The sequence below is a fragment of the Entelurus aequoreus genome, linkage group LG02 (assembly GCF_033978785.1).
Source record: "Entelurus aequoreus isolate RoL-2023_Sb linkage group LG02, RoL_Eaeq_v1.1, whole genome shotgun sequence".
Taxonomy (NCBI): Eukaryota; Metazoa; Chordata; class Actinopteri; order Syngnathiformes; family Syngnathidae; genus Entelurus; species Entelurus aequoreus.
Window position 1 is genome coordinate 46,632,694 of NC_084732.1, and position 26,641 is coordinate 46,659,334.

General features: G+C 41.0%; 1 protein-coding gene across 1 annotated transcript in view; it reads left to right on the plus strand.

The window, feature by feature from the left end:
- ap1g1 (adaptor related protein complex 1 subunit gamma 1) overlaps positions 1-26,641 on the plus strand; it is a 74,841-nt gene that overhangs the window by 15,303 nt on the left and 32,897 nt on the right. Inside the window, exons 2-5 of the mRNA XM_062027945.1 lie at positions 9,078-9,281; positions 21,105-21,229; positions 21,451-21,592; positions 23,284-23,380. Coding sequence (XP_061883929.1) covers positions 9,081-9,281; positions 21,105-21,229; positions 21,451-21,592; positions 23,284-23,380 — 565 coding nt within the window. The 5' untranslated portion in view covers positions 9,078-9,080. The remainder of the gene's footprint in view (positions 1-9,077; positions 9,282-21,104; positions 21,230-21,450; positions 21,593-23,283; positions 23,381-26,641) is intronic.

The window sequence follows — 26,641 nt, forward strand, 5'->3', positions numbered from 1 at the left end:
ACACGGTTAATGCTTTCCAGGCTGGCGAAGCTTAACAATGCTGTTGCTAACGACGCCATTGAAGCTAACTTAGCAATGGGACCTCACAGAGCTATGCCAAAAACATTAGCTATCCACCTACGCCAGCCAGCCCTCATCTGCTCATCAACACCCGTGCTCACCTGCGTTCCAGCGATCGACGGAGCGACGAAAGACTTCACCCGATCATAGATGCGGTCGGCGGCCCGGAGACGGAGGAAGTCAAGGTGAGGTTGGCGGCTAGCGCGTCTGCTATCCATCTCAAAGTCCTCCTGGTTGTGTTGCTGTAGTCCGCCGCTAATACACCGATCCCACCTACAACTTTCTTCTTTGCAGTCTTCATTGTTCATTAAACAAATTGCAAAAGATTCACCAACACAGATGTCCAGAATACTGGACCCGGCCGTATTGGCATGTGTTGCAATGTTAAGATTTCATCATTGATATATAAACTATCAGACTGCATGGTCGGTAGTAGTGGGTTTCAGTCAAATATATGCAGCAGGCGTCCCCAAACTTTTTGACTCTGGGGCCGCATTGGGTTAAAATAATTTGGCCGGGGGACGGGCTGTGTGTATATATATATATATATATATATATATATATATATATATATATATATATATATATATATATATATATATATATATATATATATATATAATATATATATATATATATATATATATATATATATATATATATATATATATATATATTAGATAGATATATTAGATAGATATAGCGCACTTTCCGCGCGTGCGATGATGTCACGTTATCGATGAGAAAATGCATTTTTAGACAATATGATTTGCCTGAGCGGCTAGGCGACACCGTGAGTAGCAAGCGGTACAAAGTGGATAAGAAAAGAGAGAAAAAAATAATATATATATATATATATATATATATATATATATATATATATATATATTTTTTTTTAAATGTATTTATTTTTTATACTTGGGACTTCCCGCGGGCCTGATTTTGGACGGGTCGTAGTTTGGGGACCCCTGATATACAGTAACACAAAAACAACCTGTCTCTGTGATCACCATAGGTGTATAAATAATAATATAGTGTTAAATAAAATCAGTCCCTTGGGCACAAAACTGAAAATAATACAGCTCTCCAAAAAGTGCACTTCTGCTGCTATTTGACATAACTGTTTGTTATGATGCTTTGACATTTTTGCACTTTATTTCTTTATTGATAGAAAATTCTATGAAGAGAAAAGTTGTTTGCAAATGTGGTTACAATGCTAAAAAATGAAAAGTTAAAGCTAAGAAAAGAAATACACTTTATTGAGTTAACATTATTTCTTTATAGGGGGAAATATGTGATGTTATGAGCTAGGGCAGGGGTCGGCAACCCGCGGCTCCGGAGCCGCATGCGGCTCCTTGACCACTCTGATGCGGCTCAGCTACATGCATGCCGACCCCCTCGATTTTCCCAGGAGACTTATGGATGTCAGTGTCTCTCATAGACTACTCCCAGGGAAAAATAATCCTATTAACACTCTCATTACTATATAAAGGGCGTGCCCTAATTGCACTGCAGTAATTGTCCTCCATAGCATTTACTTACAGCGTGCCAGGCCAGCCACATGTTGCATGTTGTTATTACTTGCTCACACAGGAGACAGCAAAGCATAGTTACTCATCAGCCACACAGCTTACACTGACGGTAGCCGTATCAAACAACTTCAACATTGTTACGTTACAAATATGCGCCACACTGTGAACCCACACCAAAAAAGAATGAAAAACACATTTCTGGAGAACATCCCACTGTAACACAACATAAACACAACACAACCATTACCCAGAATCCCATGCAGTCCTAACTCTTCCGGTCTACATTATACACCCCGCTACCACCAAATCCCCCCACACATCAACCCCCCCCCCCCCCCCTCTTCGTGGTTGGTTGAGCGGAAGAGTTAGGGCTGCATGGGATTCTGGGTATTGGTACCGTCAGTGTAAGATGTGTGGCTGCTGAGTTAGTAGCCTTGCTGTCTCTTACGTGAGCAAGCTAAAGCTGCATTCCACTTGTGGCCGAGTAGGTATACTGATTGGGCAGACTGTAGAGGGCGCCAAATGCAGTGTCATCACACTCTGATATTCGGGAGTCTCCCGGGAAAAATGAGAGGGTTGGCAAGTGTGACGCAAGCGACATTCATCCAAAACTCGCGGGCTGCACTAACATCAAATTCCCACATTAAAGTGTGTGCCGGTGCGTGTGTCCTGAGACCCCTGGTTAACATAGCACAAAGCATGTAAGCTTTGTATGCGGTGTTTTTCATTTTAAATTTTAAAAACATTTTTGTGGCTCCCATTACTTTCTTTAATGTGTGAAACTTGCCAAAATGGCTCTTTGAGTGGTAAAGGTTGCCGACCCCTGAGCTAGGGAATATAACAACTACACTACCCAGCATGCAACGGGAGTGACGAGCATGCGCGGTAGCCCCGAAAAGTGTTGTTGCATGTCGCCACCCGGCAGCTAAGAATGAGGTTATGAGCACGCTGTGAAAGTAAACGTCAAGAACTCAGCCAACATGCCTCGTCTGCATTATTTATAATTAGACAGACAACACATATACAGTGTGATTTTGTTTTGTTTACAAGGAAAGAAAAACAAAAGTTAATAAAGGGAGATCATGTCATATATGTTGTATATATATGTATGTTCTGCGGTTGCTTTAAGAACGTTGCGACAGCTGCCGTAAAGGAGGTGCGTTGCTAGCCTGGTTGCTATGTTTCCGGTTGGTCGTAAAAGTGTTCGTCATGTGTTTGTACCCTGCTCAAATCTCTCAGTAAAGTTATTCATTGGATTATACCTTTTTGTTTTGAACTTTATTACATCTTGGAGCGCTTTTTCCGGTCCATTGTTTTTCCTGCTTTCCCTATCTGCGCCTAATGACTGAGCTACGTGATGTAATTTCTTGTGATGTCCCACGGAGCATTTCTGGTCGGGATGGGATTCGTTCCCAGGGATTCGAATAAAGAACCAACTCTTTTTCTTTACTATAGTGGTCTCGATAACGGGTACCGGTTCTCAAAAAGGGATTCGAGTCCGAGGACTCGGTTCTTTTCTTATCGAACAACCGGGAAAATCGGTTTCGAGTATCATCGCTATTGTTCAGTCATTATGAAAGACATGACTGGTGGATTTTTTTTTAATGCATTTGTAATTAAACGTACTGTATGTAAAAGACCGCTTACAGCGGAGCCAATGGGTACACAGTGTATGGCCAACAGTCGCATTAAGAGATAGATCATGGAAATTGGGACTTCACATGTAGGCAGGAAAATAACATAATTGAAATAGGAGTAACATAATTGAAATAGAAGTAACAAAATTATTTGATAAAACAGACTAATTTAGTGCATGTAAACATACTGTATGAAAGCAAGCTCAGATTTGAGGACATTCAAATCTTTTGATGTATGTATTAAGACACAGGAGGGCTCACTTTTCCCACTAGTAAAGAGAGGAGCTTTGGCGAGCTAGTTGCTGGGGTGAAGAAAACCTAGCAATGCAACTCTCATGAGGGGAAAAAGCTTGTAACATGTCACAGTTTATACATAATATTCCCATATGAGCTACAGATCTACATGATAGTTTAGCTCCTCTGGATTAAGCTGCTGTCTTTTTTTGTCCTGAGCATGATTTATTTTCTTTGTACTTAGCATGATTTATTTATTATTGATTGTTTCAATAAATTGTTAGCAAGTTTGTCTATTTTCTCAAAATCAGTAGAAGTGTTCAAGAAATTAAACTAAAGTACAATACTTTTCAAACACAGAGAAGCACTTATTTAGAAGATACAAATATTTGATTTCCTTATTTTAATGTTCCAAGTTTTTTTTGGTGTAGAGATTGGACATAATGCCACTGATGGCTCTGGGTGACTTTTTCTCACACCTCTGTGTGATCACCACTGTAAAGCAGAACTTCACACAGAACCTCACGCATTGGCTTAAGTTGAATTATTTTTACAGGCTGCTATATGACACAAAGCCTTTTTGTGACTTGAGTTCTCATAGCAAATATCCAATCTCTCTTTGGAGAATGCAACTTTGTGATATACATACCCACATTTCTCTGCTGTCTGTCTGCACTGAAGTAACCATTCATTGTAAATGTTTGTAATGTTAACAAACCCAACATTGTATTTACCATATCAGTTTAACCCACCCTTTTCATTCAGTTTTAGGAAGTTAATGTATTTTGCATTTCCGGTTAACCTATGATGTCACACCAAAATAAGGCATCTTTGCAGCTCCTCACAAATGAATCTTTAAACGCAGGTCCGAAGCAAAGACTGGTGTTTGACAGTTGTTTTGAAGGAATTTTCGGACAGCAAATGGAAAAAAAACTTTCAAATGTCTCATTAAAGTTAATTCAGTAAAGTTTGTGGATGCAGTGTGAAGAGGTTTGTGTGTGCCTTCTTATTTGCCTTGTAATATACTTGCTTCATTCTCTTCCAGCTCACTCATATTTATTTGTCCTCTGCTACCTTTTTCTATAACCTTCTTTTTCCTCTCCCATCAATGTACTTTAAAATGTTCTGTTCTTTTAATTTGTGAAGCAAATATACAGCCTCCTCTTCATTCAAGTTGTTGCCTATGTTTTGATTGAATGAGATCCTCGTCCAGGTTATATCCCTTGTGTTGAGATTGGCACATACGCGATACCAAGTGTCTCCTTCGGCACTCGAGATCTAGTTTTTAATCGCATACTTCAGGTGTGTTAGTCCGACTTTTCAAAAGCCAAACACGATCAGATTAAGGTGTTTTCATGGGTTGTAGAATGCTTATTTTGAACCAAATTATTTGAAAAATCAGACTAACTTAGTTCATGGAAACGTAGTCAGTGTCTGTCCTTATGACAATGTACCTAATATCTAGTTTGCAAATTTAGGGTAAAGGGCTGCATTTATATTTTATTGGGACGGTATAGCTCGTTTGGTAGAGCGGCCGTGCCAGCAACTTGAGGGTTGCAGGTTCGATCCCCGCTTCCGCCATCCTAGTCACTGCCGTTGTGTCCTTGGGCAAGACACTTTACCCACCTGCTCCCAGTGCCACCCACACTGGTTTAAATGTAACTTAGATATTGGGTTTCACAATGTAAAGCGCTTTGAGTCACTTGAGAAAAAGCGCTATATAAATGTAATTCACTTCACTTCACTTATATACAATATCGTATCATTTAAGATAATCAAAGCATTTTTACAGTGTTGCTTACTGCCTCAGTTATCTAGAGGTTAGCAGTTGCATTAATTACAAGGACAACAAGTATTGGATATTAAACGAATGGAAAAGAAGAATGTACCCTTGTGCTGCAGTCAGGAGGATTTTTTAATTAAAGCAGCTCTTGGCCTGGGCTGGTTTTAGTGTTTATAACCGACCCAGCAAGAGACTGGAAGACCCATCCCCCCTTTCTTAAGACTTGGCCATTTCAACTAAGATTATATGAATGGTGTTGGATCACACTTGCCTCTCTGCCCTCCCTTTTGAAATTTTTTTGCAACTTATTTTTAGGTTGCATACAAACAAATAACCCTGCCTCATCTTTGTCGATTTAGGTAAACATGCATGTTGTACCCTTTGCCTAGCTGGCATATATCCTTATTTCACAACAATTAAGCATGTGTGGGGAGCAACTACACCTGGTCACAGCACATAAACTAAATAAAGTACAGACACTTACTGTTCCAGTAAGAAATACAAATACGCCAGCATGAACACAGTGTTACGACTAGATGCCCCAACATGGTGCACCTGGACTTGGGTCAACTAACTCTTAAGCCTGGTGTATAGTCTTGCGTCACGAAACTTGCGTAAATGCCGCCGTCTTGCCCCCTCGCCCTGCGTACCTTCTGCAAGCCTTGCGTGCACCTCCATAAAAATCCTAGCTTTGCATCGGTGGCAAAGCAGACCGCAGAACTGTGATTGGTCAGCTTTTGAAGAGGAGGCTCCCCGAGAACGGAGCAGACTTTGTTTGGAATGCACAAATTACTGTATGAAATAAAGCAACAGTGATTAAACAATTGCATGGACACAGATATTGTGTACTTTATCTTGGTGCGTTAAAAAAATAATGAATGTTTTTTAGCTTATTGTGTTGTAGTTGCATCCAGATAGTCACAAAGTGCGACACTTTTATTGCCAAACATCAATAAGACATGACCATACACATTAACACCAGCATGTCGTTATAATAGTTATCTAACATTTTCGTTCATTTTTAATTACATAGCTTTCTCATGTCCCGAATGGCTGAATAGCGTTGCGAATAGTAATAGCGTCCTCTGCTGCGACTCGTTCCGGGGTTGCAGTCCATCTTCACCAACGTATTTTCCTCTGGTTTACAAGTAAAGCATCAATTAAAAGTGAACTTATTATTCTGAATGATTAGTTCCAGTGCAGACAAGATGTCAATGTAGTTTTCATCACTCTTTTCAACAAGGTAAATATCAACTCAACGACAGCTGTGGTTTCTCCTTCAGGACACACTGTTTTGGAAGAATCCCCCCACGGAAGAACTATAAATCAAACAAGACGCCGTCAGAGGGGACGCAAGTTACATTACGCAAGAGTATATTCCAGTCTTTAAAGGGAATATGTTGTATTCACTTGATGTCACGTCCTGCTCATTAAATATGTGAGACTCTTAAAGTGGTGGGGCAGCGAGCATCTGTCATCCTGGGCGGCACTTTGCCGTTCTGGAAGAAATATGCCCTATGCTTGTGGTGTCTTGGGCTGTTGGAACCGTTCAAAACGCGAAAAGGATAACAATTTCTTCAGAGTTCCTCAAAAGGTAATCAAGAAGGGCGAAAGAGTGCAAGATTTCACGAGAAACGACCAAAAAAGTGGCACGCACTCCTATCCAAGGGAGCAATTCGAGTCGAACGCACAAGTTTGCAGTGATCACTTTGTTAAAGGTTTGTTTGATATACTTTTAACATTTGTTAATTCCTATTTACCGTATTTTCAGCACTATAAGGCGCACCTTCAATGAATGGCATATTTCAAAACTTTGTTCACCTATAAGGCGCACAGGGTTATAAGGCGTACCTATGCTGCGCTAAAGGGAATGTCAAAAAAACAGTCAGTCAGGTCAGTCAAACTTTATTAATATATTACAAACCAGCGTTCTAACAACTCTGTTCACTCCCAAAATGTAAATCAAATGTGCAATCACAAAAATAGTAACACTCAAAATAGTGCAGAGCAATAGCAACATCAATAACTCAACGTTGCTCGAACGTTAATGTCACACAACACACAAAATAAACATTTAAAGCTCACTTTCTGAAGTTATTCCTCATCCACAAATCCCTCGAATTCTTCTTCTTCGGTGTCTGAATTAAAAATTTAGGCGAATACGGCATCCAAAATTCCCGGCTCCGTCTCGCGGAAAGTAGACAGCTTTTCTTGAAAGTCTTGGCAATTACTGTGAAACAGTAGTCCGTGTGCGGATGGAGAGATTGCGTCTTTTCATGAACCGGAAACACCAAGAAGCACCACCTTTAAAATCATCCAAGTGCAGTTCGCTTGCTAGCGCTGTTGCCTTCATTCGAATAGTGATGGTACTGACACTTCTGCTTGCTGCTCTGCTCAACAACCCACTGTTCGAGTTTGTCCTCCAACTGTTGCCATATTGCTTTGTTCCCTCGGAAACTCTGTTTTGTCTTCTCTACTTGGCGCAGGTCATCCATTGATTCATTTGTTATACCGGTACTCTCTTGCTGCTGCTCTATTTCCGTGTTCTTCTGCGTGACTTATTGCCTTGAGTTTGAATTCTGCGTTGTACGCGTGTCTCTTAGTAGAAGCCATTTTTAGGTCTTTACAGAAACACAAATGAAGTGAAACGTAATATCCGCGCGCTTCTTCTTCTATGGGGGCGGGTGCTTACCTTGGCGGTTGCTTACCGTAGAAGAAGAAGCGCTTCCTCTTCTACAGGGAAAAAAGATGGCGGCTGTTTACCGTAGTTGCGAGACCTAAACTTTATGAAAATGAATATTAATATTAATCCATATATAAGGCGCACAGGGTTATAAGGCGCACTGTCAGCTTTTGAGAAAATTTGTGGTTTTTAGGTGCGCCTTATAGTGCGGAAAATACGGTAAGTATTATCTTGATATTATTTGTATTTTATCATAATATTTTATCTTGTTTTGGAGTTCGTAAAACGTATTTTTGCTTCAAGTGTTTCATGAACCAGCAACTCGGCGAGTCTAAATAAAAAAAAGCAAATGTGGTTTAGCTTTTTTACCAAAGGCAACAATCATAAAGAAGTTTCAGCACTTACACAATGTGGAGATCTATAGTTGTATTTAAAAAAACAAAAACCAAAAAAACAGAGGAAAACGTGTACTCGTAAACTGCGTGCGCAACAAAAAGGCAACAAACATGGCTGTAAACACCAAGCTATATCATAAATGCAATATGTAACCTTACCTGAGCAAAAACGATGTATGATTTATCCGGGAGAGTCTTAAAATCAATTATCTTGACCCAGCCACACACACACAGAAATTGCAGATCTCCAAGTTTTCATCTGATTTGTTGTCTCGACATTGACGTCTGGCACACCAAATAGTTTGACACGTCTGGGAACGTGATTGACAGATAATCCTTTATATCACTCGACAAAAATATATATTTTTAAAACTTATAAGGATAGATTCCATTATTTTTTTCTCGTATCTGCTTATAGCTGTAAAATCTAGGCCCCCTGAGTTCTCAGATACTTCTCACTCTGTTTGCTGCACATGAATAGCCATATTGGTTTGGTGGACCACTACTTCATTTACTTCTGTTCAAAAGTCAAGTGACCTAGGTCTGCATTGATGTAGGCTGTCATGTTTTTTTGCTTTAGGTCACACATTAGTTGAGTCAGAATCGAAAGCACATCTGCTTGTTACAGACAAGCCAACTAATCGATTTTTCAGCCAATAACGATTGATCACAATTCGTTTTTCTACGTTTCTATTCCTTAGATCGTGTTTCAGCCTACTACTGTACTAACCTTTTCACTGTCTTGTGTTCCAGAGAATGCCAGCTCCGATCAGATTGCGGGAGCTGATCCGGACTATCCGGACAGCAAGGACTCAGGCAGAGGAGCGTGAAATGATCCAGAAAGAGTGTGCTGCTATTCGTTCATCTTTCAGAGAAGAAGACAATACATATCGTTGCAGAAATGTGGCAAAGCTTCTTTATATGCACATGTTGGGCTATCCGGCACACTTTGGGCAGGTAAGTTACAGAGCGTTGTATTGATCAGCAATATCACGCGTTGTACTGTATCCATGCCAGGACCAAATTTTTTTTTCTCTCTGAAAAGACCATTTTAGAATCAATCATTTGGTAAAAATGGGGGTGGGTGGATGCTGACGTTCTCATGCAATTGGTAATGAAATATGCTATTAAAAAGTCCAAAACAATATGGATACATGATACATCTTTGGGTTTGTTTTCATTATTATTATCGACATTTTATATATTTTTCATAAATTTTGCTCTGTTTTTCCATTTTTTATGTTTTATTTATTGATTTGTATTTAGCATTGTGCTACTGCCCATAAAAAACATCCCACAAATGACCCCTTGCCCACACTTTGACCACCACTGGTTAATCACTAGGAAGGCAAAGGGTTGCTAAACGAATGAATGTCTCTAGGCTGTATCTTCTTTGCATCTATGGAAGCAGTAAAGGTTGTGTTGTAAGCCTCTGGAGTTTTTACGCACGCCCTGCACGGTGTTGGTAATACACACTGTCTGCGCTTGTGGAAGCAGATTTCCGCTCCCGCTCACCCGGCGAATACTTTACCTTTTGTAACTGTATATTGAATTTGATTAAAGAATAAATGCATGACAGTTGCTAAATTGGTAACACATCCCTTGTGCTACGTCTTATTCACTGGGATACCAGGTGCATATGAGATATGTTGGGAAGCAGAGTAAAGATGCATTCCACCTCGGTTCTGTTATAATTTGGTGTATAAGTGAGAGGGAACATGTTTGACGGGGCAAATTTGTTTGTTGCCACAAATAAATGACTATATAGCAAACACTTACACAGGATTCCATGGGCATTAAAGGCCTACTGAAATGAAATTTTCTTATTTAAACGGGGATAGCAGATCCATTCTATGTGTCATACTTGATCATTTCGCGATATTGCCATATTTTTGCTGAAAGGATTTAGCAGAGAACATCGACAATAAAGTTCGCAACTTTTGGTCGCTGATAAAAAAAGCCTTGCCTGTACCGGAAGTAGCGTGACGTCGCAGGTTGAAGGGCTCCTCACATTTCCCCATAGTTTACACCAGCAACGAGAGCGATTCGGACCAAGAAAGCGACGATTACCCCATTAATTTGAGCGAGGATGAAAGATTTGTGGATGAGGAACATGAGAGTGAAGGATTAGAGTGCAGTGCAGGACATATCTTTTTTCGCTCTGACCGTAACTTAGGTACAAGGGCTCATTGTATTCCACACTTTCTCCTTTTTCTATTGTGGATCACGGATTTGTATTTTAAGCCACCTCGGATACTATATCCTCTTGAAAATGAGAATCGAGAACGCGAAATGGACATTCACAGTGACTTTTATCTCCACGACAATACATCGGCAAAGCACTTTAGCTACGGAGCTAACGTGATAGCATCGTGCTTAACTGCATATAGAAACAGACGAAATATGCCCCTGACTGGAAGGATAGACAGAAGATCAACAATACTACTATTACTATTAAACCCTGGACCTGTAACCACACGGTTAATGCTGTACCGCCTGGCGAAGCCTAGCAATGCTGTTGCTAACGACGCCATTGAAGCTAACTTAGCTACGGGACCTCGACAGAGCTATGCTAAAAACATTAGCTCTCCACCTACGCCAGCTCTCATCTGCTCATCAACACCCGTGCTCACCTGCGTTCCAGCGATCGATGGCGCGACGAAGGACTTCACCCGATCATCGATGCGGTCGGCGGCTAGCGTCGGATAGCGCGTCTGCTATCCAACTCAAAGTCCTCCTGGTTGTGTTGCTGCAGCCAGCCGCTAATCCACCGATCCCACCTACAGCTTTCTTCTTTGCAGTCTCCATTGTTCATTAAACAAATTGCAAAAGATTCACCAACACAGATGTCCAGAATTCTGTGGAATTTTTCGATGAAAACAGAACTGTTTGTATTGAGATACAATGGTGTACCAATACTTCCGCTTCAACCATTGACGTCACGCGCAAACGTCATCATACCTAGAAGTTTTCAGCCGGAAGTTTCCCGGGAAATTTAAAATTGCACTTTATAAGTTAACCCGGCCGTATTGGCATGTGTTGCAATGTTAAGATTTCATCATTGATATATAAACTATCAGACTGCGTGGTCGGTAGTAGTGGGTTTCAGTAGGCCGTTAAAAAGCATTAAAACTAATTACGTGGCTTTTGCAAAAATTAAGGCCTTAAATGGCATTAAAAATCATATACAATGTCCAGAGGCATTAAAAAATGTAATACGATTGTAGGACTGGGATGATAGTCAATACTTCAATCCATCAAACAAAGAAAATTAACCTAATAACGTTGCAGTCATCGATAAATGACTGTCTGTGTGTTTCTTTTCCTTGTCTCTGGCTTTCAAATTGGATACAAGAGGTCTTGTAAGGTCTGAAAGCGTCAAAAGCATTACCTCCATAGCGGCCACTGCGCTGGATGGCAAAATCAATCGGCTTTGCCATTCTTTCATTACTGTCGGCGTGTAGTCCTTAACTCTGACACCATGTCATGTTAATGGGAAGCTGAGCTTGTTTCATACATGCCTCATTTATTTCAGTCGTCTCCAGTTCAACAGCTAACTTGGCTAACATTAGCAACTGTCCTGACGCAGGCACGTCACGTGACTTATGGTTGCGTAGGATGGACAACCAAGGCAATTGTCACTATAGACCACAACTCTTATTTTGTAACATTCCCACAGGAAATGAATTAAGAGTTCCTTCAGCTGCATGACACTTTATACATACCCATTTAAACAACTGTGAGGGTGTGAAATATAATCTGTTTAAGATGTTTAATTGAGTTTATTTGTAATGCATCTAAAGCAGGGGTCGCCAACCTGTCAATCGCAATATACCGGTTGATCTTTGGGAACCAACCGGTCGATTTTAAGAAAATATTAGAAAACAAATATGTTAATATGACATCAGTACGTGACAACCCAACCCGTGGAGTGACTAACAGACCCGCAAGCATTTTAACATCTGAACACAACCGCTTGCCTCTGCGATTCTCTCTTCAGCCTCTTATCCCGCAGCTCTCGACACTGCGGCCACAACACAAACACGCATTTCATGACATCCTTAAAAATCATCGAGCCACAACAATGCATTATAGCTGATTGTTGCAATGTATCAGACATTTTCTAGCATCAAACAACTCTTCCCTCAACCACGAGGAGTCCATGACCGCTCGCCTGCGACGGGAACAAGCCAAATAATAATCTGTGAATATTGCTCTAAAGCAGGGGTCCCCAAACTACGGCCCGCGAGCCGGATTCGGCCCCCGAGCATCCAAAATCCGGCCCACAGGAAGTCCCAAGTTTAAAAAAAAAAGTTTTTATTTATTTATATATATTTTTTTTCAATCTTTCCTTTCTAATCCATTTTCTACCGCTTGTTACTCTTGGTGTCTCCTAACCGCTCAGGCAAATCATATTGTCTAAAAATGAATTTTCCCATCGATAATGTGACAATGTTAAATGTTGATAAACATCAATGTTAATTGATGTTAAATGACAAAACGGATTATAAAGACAATGTATATATATATATATATATATATATATATATATATATATATATATATATATATATATAATATACAAACCCCGTTTCCATATGAGTTGGGAAATTGTGTTAGATGTAAATATAAACGGAATACAATGATTTGCAAATAATTTTCAACCCATATTCAGTTGAATATGCTACAAAGACAACATATTTGATATGGTATATGATTTTTTTTTTTTTGCAAATAATCATTAACTTAAGAATTTGATGCCAGCAACACATGACAAAGAAGTTGGGAAAGGTGGCAATAAATACTGATAAAGTTGAGGAATGCTCATCAAACACTTATTTGGAACATCCCACAGGTGAACAGGCAAATTGGGAACAGGTGGGTGCCATGATTGGGTATAAAAGTAGATTCCATGAAATGCTCAGTCATTCACAAACAAGGATGGGGCGAGGGTCACCACTTTGTCAACAAATGCGTGAGCAAATTGTTGAACAGTTTAAGAAAAACCTTTCTCAACCAGCTATTGCAAGGAATTTAGGGATTTCACCATCTACGGTTCGTAATATCATCAAAGGGTTCAGAAAATCTGGAGAAATCACTGCACGTAAGCGGCTAAGCCTGTGACCTTCGATCCCTCAGGCTGTACTGCATCAACAAGCGACATCGGTGTGTAAAGGATATCACCACATGGGCTCAGGAACACTTCAGAAACCCACTGTCAGTAACTACAGTTGGTCGCTACATCTGTAAGTGCAAATTAAAACTCTCCTATGCAAGGCGTAAACCGTTTATCAACAACACCCAGAAACGCCGTCGACTTCGCTGGGCCTGAGCTCATCTAAGATGGACTGATACAAAGTGTAAAAGTGTTCTGTGGTCTGACGAGTCCACATTTCAAATAGTTTTTGGAAACTGTGAACGTCATGTCCTCCGGACCAAAGAGGAAAAGAACCATCCGGATTGTTATAGGCGCAAAGTTGAAAAGCCAGCATCTGTGATGGTATGGGGGTGTATTAGTGCCCAAGACATGGGTAACTTACACATCTGTGAAGGCGCCATTAATGCTGAAAGGTACATACAGCTTTTGGAGCAACAAAAGTTGCCATCCAAGCAACTGAACCATGGACGCCTCTGCTTATTTCAGCAAGACAATGCCAAGCCACGTTTTACATCAACGTGGCTTCATAGTAAAAGAGTGCGGATACTAGACTGGCCTGCCTGTACTCCAGACCTGTCTCCCATTGAAAATGTGTGGCGCATTATTAAGCCTAAAATACCACAACGGAGACCCCCGGACTTTTGAACAACTTAAGCTGTACATCAAGCAAGAATGGGAAAGAATTCCACCTGAGAAGCTTAAAGGCCTACTGAAATGAATTTTTTTTAATTAAACGGGGATAGCAGATCCATTCTATGTGTCATACTTGATCATTTCGCGATATTGCCATATTTTTGCTGAAAGGATTTAGTAGAGAACAACGACGATAAAGATCGCAACTTTTGGTATCTGATACAAAAAAAAGCCTTGCCCCTACCGGAAGTAGCGTGACGTAGTCAGTTGATAGCCTCCTCATATTTTCCTATTGTTTTCAATGCAGCTAGAGCGATTTGGACCGAGAAAGCGACGATTACCCCTAAGGCTGCAGCTAACGATTATTTTTCTATCGATTAATCTATAGATTATTTTTTCGATTAATCGGTTAATCTATAGATTATTTTTTTCGATTAATCTATAGATTATTTTTCCTTTTACCGATTATTTTTTTATTCAAAATGATGAAAAAATAAATGTAGGCCCGTTTTTTCAAAAGGCATGGCTTTTATTTACAAAAAAAAAGAAGTATGGCCACTCAGTCAACATTGACAACAACATGACTAAATATTCTGTAACAATGTAAACATTTAAAACTTTTAACATTTAAAAAAATTAAAAGTAGCTTATTTGCTTTTTAATGTGCAAATATAAAAGTCAACATCCAGTGCAAATCTTAATATTCTGCAATAGTATAAGCATTTCAAAAGTAAAAGTATTGCTTATTTTGCTTTAAAATGTGCAAAAATAAAGATAAACATCCAATACAAAAAAGTGCAAAACGAAATATTCTGTAACAGTGTAAACATTTCAACAAAAGTGAAAGTATTGCTTATTTGCTAAAATGTGCAAACATAAAGATAAACATCCAATACAAAAAAGTGCCAATATAAATATTCTGGAGCACTGTAAACATTAAGTATTGCTTTTAAAATGTGCAAAATAAACATCCAGTCCAACACAGTACACAATAACCAATTCTACTCATTCCAGTGAGTGACTAACAGTTGTAATGAAGAAAGGTTAGCATGTCTACATGCTTTGGTTCTTTTCTTGTTTACAATATTCCCAGCAGCTGAAAATAGGCGCTCAGAAGGGGTCGATGTGGCTGGAACTGAGAGCTAATTAGCTTTCACCTCAAGCCAGGATTGCGAGTGAGCTGAGCTGCAGTTTAAGTTTCTAGAAGGTCAACGGGCTCATAGTGATGTTACTAGTAGTTGACTGGGAGGTGTTTATTATCATTTGGGGAGAGTCCGCTGCCTGATGCTCACCTGCTAAACACCTATCTGCTCCACCCTGAAGCGCTGACTACATGCGCTCTGAATACGCACTGCTGATTGGCTGATAATGCTTCGTGTGTACCAATCAGATGGTTGTGTGGGTGGGACAATGCTGCGTGTGTACCAATCAGATGGTTGTGTGGGTGGGACAATGCTGCGTGCTGAGACAGAGGCAGACGGAGCAAAGCAGCTTGTTAAGACTTTAGCTTAGAAACTCGTTCGGTACACCCCCGTACCGAACCGAAAGCCCCGTACCGAAACGGTTCAATACAAAACACGTACCGTTACACCCCTAGCAGATACAAATGACACATTCATGTTTTTGTGTAATGATGACAACGTATGCTCGCGCGGACGATTGACTAGTTGATGGTTTTCTTTTCAAATGTTCGTTCATAGCCGTTGTGCTGCTATGATAGGCCATTTCCGCTCGACACAGTGTGCATACAACAACATTATTAGGCCGTTTATTGAAATACTCCCACACTTTTGACCACTTTTGGCATGCTTTTCCCCCCTCGCTCGCACCGCTCGCATCGTCTTCTTTGATCGTCTGCTTTGCGCTTCGCCATGACGGTAATGTGACGTCATTATGCGACGCGTCGACGCACAAAAACGGCGTCGACGTATTTACGTAACCGATGACGTCGACTACGTCGACGCGTCGTTTCAGCCTTAATTACCCCATTAATTTGAGCGAGGATGAAAGATTTGTGGATGAGGAACGTTAGAGTTAAGGACTAGAATGCAGTGCAAGACATATCTTTTTTCGCTCTGACCGTAACTTAGGTACAAGCTGGCTCATTGGATTCCACACTCTCTCCTTTTTCTATTGTGGATCACGGATTTGTATTTTAAACCACCTCGGATACTATATCCTCTTGAAAATGAGAGTCGAGAACGCGAAATGGACATTCACAGTGACTTTTATCTCCACAACAATACATCGACGAAACACTTTAGCTACGGAGCTAACGTAATAGCATCGTGCTTAACTGCATATAGAAACAAAATAAATAAATCCCCGACTGGAAGGATAGACAGAAGATCAACAATACTATTAAACCAGGGACATGTAAATACACGGTTAATGCTTTCCAGCCTGGCGAAGCTTAAAAATGCTGTTGCTAACGACGCCATTGAAGCTAACTTAGCTACGGAGATAACGTGATAGCATCGTGCTTAACTGCATATAGAAACAAAATAAATAAATCCCTGACTGGAAGGATAGACAGAAGATCAACAATACTATTAAACCAGGGACATGTAAATACACGGTTAATGCTTTCCAGCTTGGCAAAGCTTAAAAATGCTGTTGCTAACGACGCCATTGAAGCTAACTTAGTATAATGGGACCTCACAGAGCTATGATAAAAACATTAGCGCTCCACCTACGCCAGCCAGCCCTCATCTGCTCATCAACACCCGTGCTCACCTGCGTTCCAGCGATCGACGGAAGGACGAAGGACTTCACCACGATCATCAATCAATCAATCAATGTTTATTTATATAGCCCTAAATCACAAGTGTCTCAAAGGGCTGCACAAGCCACAACGACATCCTCGGTACAGAGCCCACATACGGGCAAGGAAAAACTCACCCCAGTGGGACTTCGGTGAATGACTATGAGAAACCTTGGAGAGGACCGCATATGTGGGTAACCCCCCCCCCCCCCCTCCCTCTAGGGGAGACCGAAAGCAATGGATGTCGAGTGGGTCTGACATAACATTGTGAAAGTCCAGTCCACAGTGGATCAAACACATCAGCGAGAGTCCAGTCCACAGCGGGGCTAGCAGGAAACCATCCCGAGCGGAGACGGGTCAGCAGCGCAGAGATGTCCCCAACCGATGCACAGGCTAGTGGTCCACCCGGGGTCCCGACTCTGGACAGCCAGCACTTCATCCATGGCCACCGGACCTATGCAACTCCCCCTCGCAAGGGACAGGGGAGAAGAGGAGAGAAGAAAAGAAACGGCAGATCAACTGGTCTAAAAAAGGGGGGTCTATTTAAAGGCTAGATTATACAAATGAGTTTTAAGATGGGACTTAAATGCTTCTACTGAGGTAGCGTCTCTAACTGTTACCGGGAGGGCATTCCAGAGTACTGGAGCCCGAATAGAAAACGCTCTATAGCCCGCAGACTTTTTTTCATCCATGCGGTCGGTGGCTAGTGCGTCTGCTATCCGAGTCAAAGTCTTCCTGGTTGTGTTGCTGTAGTCCGCCGCTAATACACCGATCCCACCTACAACTTTTTCTTTGCAGTCTTCATTGTTCATTAAACAAATTTCAAAAGATTCACCAACACAGATGTCCAGAATACTGTGGAATTATCAGATGAAAACAGAGCTATTTTGTATTGTATTCAATGGGCTACCGATACTTCTGTTTCACTGGTTACGTCACGCGCATACGTCATCATCCAAAGACGTTTTCAACCGGAAGTTTAGCGGGAAATTTAAAATTGCACTTTATAAGTTAACCCGGCCGTATTGGCATGTGTTGCAATGTTAAGATTTCATCATTGATATATAAACCATCAGACTGCGTGGTCGGTAGTAGTGGGTTTCAGTAGCCCTTTAAATGTGTCTCCTCAGTTCCCAAACGTTTACTGAGTGTTGTTAAAAGGAAAGGCCACGTAACACAGTGGTGAACATGCCCTTTCCCAACTACTTTGGCACGTGTTGCAGCCATGAAATTCTAAGTTAATTATTTGAAAAAAAAAAAAAAAGTTTATGAGTTTCAAAATCAAATATCTTGTCTTTGTAGTGCATTCAATTGAATATGGGTTGAAAAGGATTTGCAAATCATTGTATTCCGTTTATATTTACATCTAACACAATTTCCCAACTCATATGGAAACGGGGTTTGTGTATATATATATATGTATATATATATATAGCCTGGCCCCCTACAGCCTAAAGTATGGATTTTGTTTTAATTTATTTTGACTACAAAACCAAACGTTGACTGATGCAAAGGCAGTAATATATGATAAAACAAGGCGGCAGTTAAAAGGACTTTCCCGTTTATCACCTTTTTAACACAGAGGAAAAACCCACCATGTGAACATCATAAGTCAACCATGTGACTCACGCCTCATATGTGACCAAAGGATGAACAAATATTGTACAGTACTAAGACTATAGTGGTCATAAACAATTAGCTTGTACAGCAGGGGTGCCTAAATTGCGGCACAGGAGCCATCTGTGGCCCGTGGCTCGTTTGTTATTGGCAGAATTACAGAACTTTCCTCCAGAAGGTCTTATCTTTGTCCATGTGATGTCAGATTAAACAAAAATTTAGTTGCTTGGCCACAATACCCAGCAGTATGTTTGGAGGAGAAAAGGTGAGGCCTTTAATCCCAGGAATGCCAATCCTACCGTCAAGCATGGTGGTGGTAGTATTATGCTCTGGGCCTGTTTTGCTGCCAATGGAACTGGTGCTGTAATTGGGACAATGAAAAAGGAGGATTACCTCCAAATTCTTCAGGACAACCTAAAATCATCAGCCCGGAGGTTGGGTCTTGGGCGCAGTTGGGTGTTCCAACAGGACAATGACCCCAAATACACGTCAAAAGTCGTAAAGGAATGGCTAAATCAGGCTAGAATAAGGTTTTAGAATGGCTTTCCCAAAGTCCTGACTTAAACGTGTGGACAATGCTGAAGAAACAAGTCCATGTCAGAAAACCAACACATTTAGCTGAACTGCACCAATTTTGTCAACCGTGGTCAAAAAATCAACCAGAAGCTTGCCAGAAGCTTGTGGATAGCTATCAAAAGCGCCTTATTGCAGTGAAACTTGCCTAGAGACATGTAACCAAATATTAACATTGCTGTATGTATACTTTTGACCCAGCAGATTTGGTCACATTTTCAGTAGACCCATAATACATTCATAGAAGAACCAAACTTCATGAATGTTTTTTGTGACCAACAAGTATGTGCTCCAATCACTCTAACACAACAAAATAAGAGTTGTAGAAATGATTGGAAACTCAAGACAGCCATGACATTGTTCTTTACAAGTGTATGTAAACTTTTGATCGCGACTGAGATAGGCTCCAGCGCCCCCTGCGACCCCAAAAAGGGACAAGCGGTAGAAAATGGATGGATGGATGGATGTATCTCATACACACACACACACACACACATAAAACATAGTTGTCACTGGGATAGATCTTGCTTCGGTTTTTGGCTTAGACCAGGGATCTTGGACTCTAAAAGGTTGGTGGTCACCGATCTAAAGGGCTTATTGGCATTTTTCCAAATATTCCATGACATGTCTTTTTCTAAAGTGTTTAAATCATAAATTTCTGAACTCCATCATTTTCATTCCTAGTATGATGTTCATTTAAAATTTTAAAACCTTTTAACTACTTTTCTGAAATTGTCTCCTGATTAAAAACATATCCTTCAGTTTGTGGGCATTATAAAGCAAATCTTTAGAGGATATGCATTTTTACAGCATGTTTTAAAGAGATTAAATAAAAAATATTAATCCTGAGTATATTATATTGATCATCTTATTCAGAATTGGATGTTTATTTTAGGTGTTTAAGTGCAGTTCTGTTTTTAATAATTTTGATTAAAAGTACAGTGTGATGATTTACAGGCGGAACCTTTTCATTGGGTATTGTCTACGGCCGGTGCACAAAGTCAGAACACAGGATGCTTGGAATGCTACATCCTGTGAATGTGCGAATTTAAGCTAAAGTGGCTGGCTGGGTAACTTTTCAATACTTAGTTAAAGCCTGTCGATTGTAAACCCTGAGAGGCGTTCTGCAGCATGTGCAAAAAGACCTTTTGAGCATTGCTTAATAGACATCACTGCGGTGGAATCAAACATGCTATTAGCTAATCACAAGTCAGCGATTAAAGGCAGGCAGCAGTTAACAATGCCAAAATTTCTTAGGGATGACCATCAAAGCCACTTCTACTGTGGCCACCACAACTGTCAGCTGCTACTAACACTACAGAAAAATAAATTTTAAATACATTCTCAGATGAAACAGTCTTGCGATCCAATTCTAATTCACTAGATAGTAACAGTTAATGTAAACTTTTTTAACAATTTAAGATTATTGTCAAATGCTTACAATTGTTTTTTTTTTTTTTTACAAACAATTGAAAACTTTTGACTATATTATAACCGCATGCGGTAAGACATGGGCATACATTGTTTTTAAGTGGCATTAAAAAGCATTAAAGTAGATTTTCTGATACCTTTAGAAACCCTGTTACATTTAAAACGACGTGGGGACGGCGTCGCGAAGTTGGGAGAGTGGCCGTGCCAGCAATCTGAGGGTTGCTGGTTCAATCCCCACCTTCTACCATCCTAGTCACGTCCGTTGTGTCCTTGAGCAAGACACTTCACCCTTGCTCCTGATGGGACTGGTTAGCGCCGTGCATGGCAGCTCCCGCCATCAGTGTGTGAATGTGTGTGTGTGAATGGGTGAATGTGGAAAATAGTGTCAAAGCGCTTTGAGTTCCTTAAAAAGGTAGAAAAGCGCTATACAAGTACAACCCATTTACCATTTCAAAACTGATTTATTGTACAACCCTAATCTGTGTGTGTGTGTGTATGTATGTGTGTATATATATATGTATGTATGTGTATATATGTATGTATGTGTGTATATATATATATATATATATAATTTATTAATTTATTTTGTACAATTGTTTTTCAGCTTGAGTGCCTGAAGTTGATTGCATCGCAGAAGTTTACTGACAAGCGAATAGGTTATTTAGGAGCTATGCTGCTGTTGGACGAGAGGCAGGACGTCCACCTATTAATGACGAATTGCATCAAAAAGTAAGTTGCCGCATTAGCCACAATGTTTGTTTTTGTTGTTGCTAAGCTTCAATGTGTCTGCATTCCTCTTACTAAACTTGTATGACCTCTCTTGCCTGTTTTTTCCAATCTTGTTGTTTCAATATTTTAATTTGTCATGTGTTTATTTAAATCAACCCTTCATATGTTTTCCAATGATGCACCCGGTGATTAAACTATTAATAATCTCTGATGTCCCACAGTGACTTGAATCACAGCACACAATATGTCCAGGGACTTGCTCTGTGCACTTTGGGCTGCATGGGCTCCTCAGAAATGTGCCGTGACCTGGCGGGGGAGGTTGAGAAGTTACTTAAAACATCCAACTCTTACTTGAGGAAAAAGGTAGGCCCTTATTGAATATGTCCAGTCACCTGTTATTAAGGTACACCTAGCTACAGCAACAATTCCACAATACATATTTTATTGTTGTATGTTTCAAAGAGACTCACACGCATAACAACAACATGGCTACTGTGGACAAGTGTAAGAAGTTTGTTCCCAAGAAAGGAGTAATGTCAGTGGTTTGGAACTGGTTTGCAGCAACAGATGAGGAACAAGTGGCAAGTGTGTTTAAACCCATTGCAACAAAATAGTAGCACAACAAACTTATTCCAGCATCTCAAACAAAAGTGTTGAGTAGGAGACATGCAACTCTTTACAAGTCAAACAAGACCGCTACAAAGCAGTTTTTTGTGGTGGAATCGCTTGCGCAAGATGCCATGTATGATAAGAAAGGAGCACAATGGAAAGTGATCACTGAAGCAGTCCCTCTGCACATCACTGAAGATGTAGTGCTCATTTGTTAGGTTTGGGGTCATCCACTTGATAAAACTATAGTCCCCCCTCTTGGTCTAGAGACTTGCATAAAATGTGCAATGCTACAATTTAGTATTTTTTTCAAGACGTAAGTTAGGCCTCCCAGAGGACACTCTTTAGTTTTTTGAAAATCATTCTGTACAATGTGCAATTCATATCTGTACAAAAATGTTTTTAAATAAAAATTTAGAATGTTGATAAGCATAAGATGGACTGTACGTTATGCCATCTAGCACTGTAAGTTGTGGCATTGTCTATTTTCAAACTAATAGTTTCTGATCAAATAAAAGCAAAAGTTAGTTTGAATGATCTGCCATATCCATACATTTGTTTTCTTAAAAAGTAGGAACAATTATAACAATTGAGTTTGTCATTTAGGCCATATATTACCCCACTCAAATTAAAACCATACATAAGTTAAATATGTTTGAAAGTAACTGTTTGCAACCCTTTTGCAACTGAAAGCTTTTGAGAGCACCCCCAAGGGTGTTAACTTTCAAAAGTGTTGTAAACCTCATTTCCCACGTTTTTCCAGCTTTGGGCACATAAACTACACTCCACGTAACACACACATTAGTTATGTTTGTTTTCAGCTAATGAGAGCAATTTGTCAAAGTTTAGCTACTAACGTTGGCTATCAATGAATGTTTTTTTAAATGAATGTTCATGTAACATCAGGACTGCAAATTGTTAGTGTGCACGGCGTGTGCAGTTGTCCCTCGCTACATTACACTTCGAAGTTTGCTTCACTCTATTGCAGATTATTTTTTAAAGCATATTCTTTCCATATTTTTGGCCTAAATTAAGCATTTCTTAAGCATAAAAATGCCTAAATGAAATAGAAATATTAATGCAACACTGATTGGCTCAGGTTTACGCAGCATTACTGTATTGGAATATTTTATTGGAGTGTAAAATTCTGTGGGTGTTATTTAATGTCTAGCAGACTCTCAAAATGGTAAACACATTTAGAAGATTGTAAATCAATTTTAAAAATATTTAATTTATATTCAAACAAGTCTACATTACAGAAATGTATTTACCATGATCAGTTCCAGAGCCAATTAACACCAATAAACAAGGGATTACTTTCCGTGTGTACGAGTATCACTAACCTATTTTCTCGTATAGACATCTACAAAAAACATAAGCTGGTTTGAAATATGTAATTTGCAAACAGTCACTTGTCTTATATCTCAATATTTGTTTGTTGTCAGGCGGCGTTGTGTGCAGTTCACGTCATCAGAAAGGTTCCAGAACTCATGGAAATGTTCCTTCCAGCCACAAAAAACCTGCTGAGTGAGAAAAACCATGGTTAGTGTAAACGGTTTGTCAGGATCCTCTGCCTGCCTGCCTGCTTGTCCTTCACTGCAGCACTCATCCTTTCCCACTCACTGCAATTTGCAATGTTCTTTTTAATGTGTGTCCTTCACAAAGGAGAGTGGTAGGCGTGGTTTAGCTCAAAGCTCTAGGGAAGCAACAAAAAAAACTTGAGCACAATATAAAAAAAGCCAATGGGAGCTCCACGATTCTGCCTATAAAATACGATAAATAACCATTAGAAAAGTGCCAACAATAATCCATTTAGTGACTTGAATATTAACCAAGTATTAGAGATATTGTTATTATAAGCGCTAACACAAACAAACTATTCATAGTGGCGATGCGATCCGTGTGTGCCTATGTTTACATCATCGAGTGGTCTGCAGTTTCCTCGCTTCCCTGCTCCCTGTAAATTTATTGTAGATCATAAATCATGCCTCTCACCTGAAAAGTAGATGGCTGAGGATATAATCTGACAAGTTGGGACACTTTGACAGCCATTTCTGACTTGGAACTGGCACGAAAAGCACTTATCCTTCGCCCCCCCACCCAGTTTCTTTGCGAGGATTATGAGACATTCTTCACCGAAATGGTAATATATGAACACCCCAGCAGTCGGCATCCAAATGACAGCAGACCTTGCACAAAAAAAAAAAGCAAACCTTGTGATGCGTTTTTTAAATTTATGCGCCACGTATGCTTAAAATGATCATAATACGCAAATATTAAATGATATTATAAATGTGCCGGTTACTACATTACATATATATTTATATCATGTATATAAAGCCCAAATGGAAGTGTTTGGATGTTTTTTTAGGGCCTTTATAGGCAGAATTGAACGTCTCCCGTAGGCTCCATTGTAAGCGGGCTTTTGAGCGAACGTATTTAATATTTAGAAAGCATAAAAAAAGTAATCCATCTATCGCTATCCATCGTGGGGGCAGCAGCCTAAGCAGATAAGCCCAGACTTCCCTCTCCCCAGCCACCTCGTCCAGCTCCTCCCGAAGGATCCCGAAATAGTCTTCTCAACGTGTCCTGGGTCTTCCCCATGGCCTCTTACCGGTCAGACGTGCCCTAATCACCTCCGCAGGGAAGCGTCCGGGCGGCATCCCGACCAGATGCCTGAACCACCTCATCTGGCTCCTCTCAATGTGGAGGAGCAGCAGCTTTACTTTGAGCTCCTCCCGAATGACAGAGCTTCTCACCCTATCTCTAAGGGAGAGCCCCTCCACCCGATGGAGGAAACTCACTTCGACTGCTTGTACCCGTGATATTGTCCTTTCGGTCATAACCCAAAGCTCATGACCATGGGTGAGGATGGGAACGTAGATCAATTGGTAAATTGAGAGCTTTCTTTACCACAACGGATCGATACAGTGTCCGCATTACTGAAGACGCCGCACCGATCTGCCTTTCGATCTCATGATCCACTCTTTCCTCACTCATGAACAAGACTCCGAGGTACTTGAACTCCTCCGCTTGGTGCAAGATCTTTTCCCCAACCCGGAGATGGCACTCCACCCTTGGCCGGGCGAGAACCATGGACTCGAACTTGGAGGTGATTCTCATCCCTGTCGCTTCACACTCGGCAGCGAAGCGATCCAGTGAGACCTGAATATTCTGTCCAGATGAAGCCATCAGGACTACATAATCTGCAAAAGGCAGAGACCCAATCCTGCAGCCACCAAACCGGATCCCCTCCGGCCCTGACTGCGCCTAGAAATTCTGTCCATTAAAGTTAACAGAATCGGTGACAAAGGGCAGCCGTGGCGGATTCCAACCCTCACTAAAAACGGGTCCGACTTACTGGCGGTAATGCGGACCAAGCTCTGACACCGATCATACAGAAAGCGGACCGCCATAATCAGACAGTTCGATACCCCATAATCTGCGCACTCCCCACAGGACTTCCCAAGGGACAGGGTCGAATGTCTTTTCCAAGTCCACAAAGCACATGTAGACTGGTAGGGCAAACTCCCATGAACCCTCAAAGACCCTGCCGAGAGTATAGAACTGGTCCTCATTTCCACGACCAGAACGAAAACTACACTGCCCCTCCTGAACCTGAGGTTTGACTATCCAGCGTAGCCTCCTCTCCAGTACACGTGAATAGACCTTACCGGGAAGGCTGAGGAGTGTGATCCCACGATATTGGAACACACCCTCCGGTTCCCCTTCTTAAAGAGAGGAACCACCATCCCGGTCTGCCAATCCAGAGGCACCGCCCCTGATGTCCACGCAATGTTACAGAGTCTTGTCAACAAAGCCACTTCCCTGAGGACAGCAGGAACTTCACTCGGTGACAGAAAACACTGTGAGTAATGGCTTCCTGCGCGTCTTGCACCATACTCACGGAGAGGTTGGCTCTGCTAGAGGGCCGTGTCCGCCAGTTAGAGCAGAGTAATGTCGTAACTTTAGATGTTGCGGACACATCTGCTAGCGTTAGCTGTAGCGAGCTAACTAGCCCAGCTTGTAGCAGTCCTAAGCGGCCTACAAGCTACGGTGTACCGGTTGAGACGCATAATAGATTTAGCTCTTTAGCTAGTCCTACACCCCAGTCTACCGGGCACCACACCTTAGTCATAGGGGACTCCATCACCCGAAACATAAAGCTTAGCAAACCAGCCACAGTAAAGTGTATCCCCGGGGCCAGAGCACCTGACATTGAAGCTAATCTTAGGGAGCTAACTCGCAACAGGCCTAGTAAACACGTACGACAGGCTAATCGCACCACTAATTATGCGAATATAGTTGTACACGTTGGCTCCAATGACACTAGAATGAGACAGTCAGAGATTACAAAGAGAAACATAGCCAGGACTTGTGATCTCGCCAGAAAGATGTCCAGGCATCGAGTAATTGTCTCTGGCCCCCTGCCTGCGAGAGGCAACGATGAGAGATATAGCAGATTAGTCTCGCTTAACAAGTGGCTGGCTATCTACTGTAGGCAACAGGGACTAACGTTTATTGATAACTGGCCCTCTTTCTGGGGCAAACCAGGCTTGCTGATGAGAGACGGCCTTCACCCTAACCAGGAAGGCGCCATCATCCTGTCTAGAAACATATACTACTATTTAAGTCTCACTTGACTGACTACACTAGAGCAAGCCCGGTCACAGGCAATTACAATGTCTGTTAGTCCGGGTGAGGAGTCAGTTAAGCTAGAACTAGCCAGCGCCAGGCTGGATAATCCATGTACGCATAGCAATTCATTTAGAATAATACACAATTCACATAATGTTTTTTCTG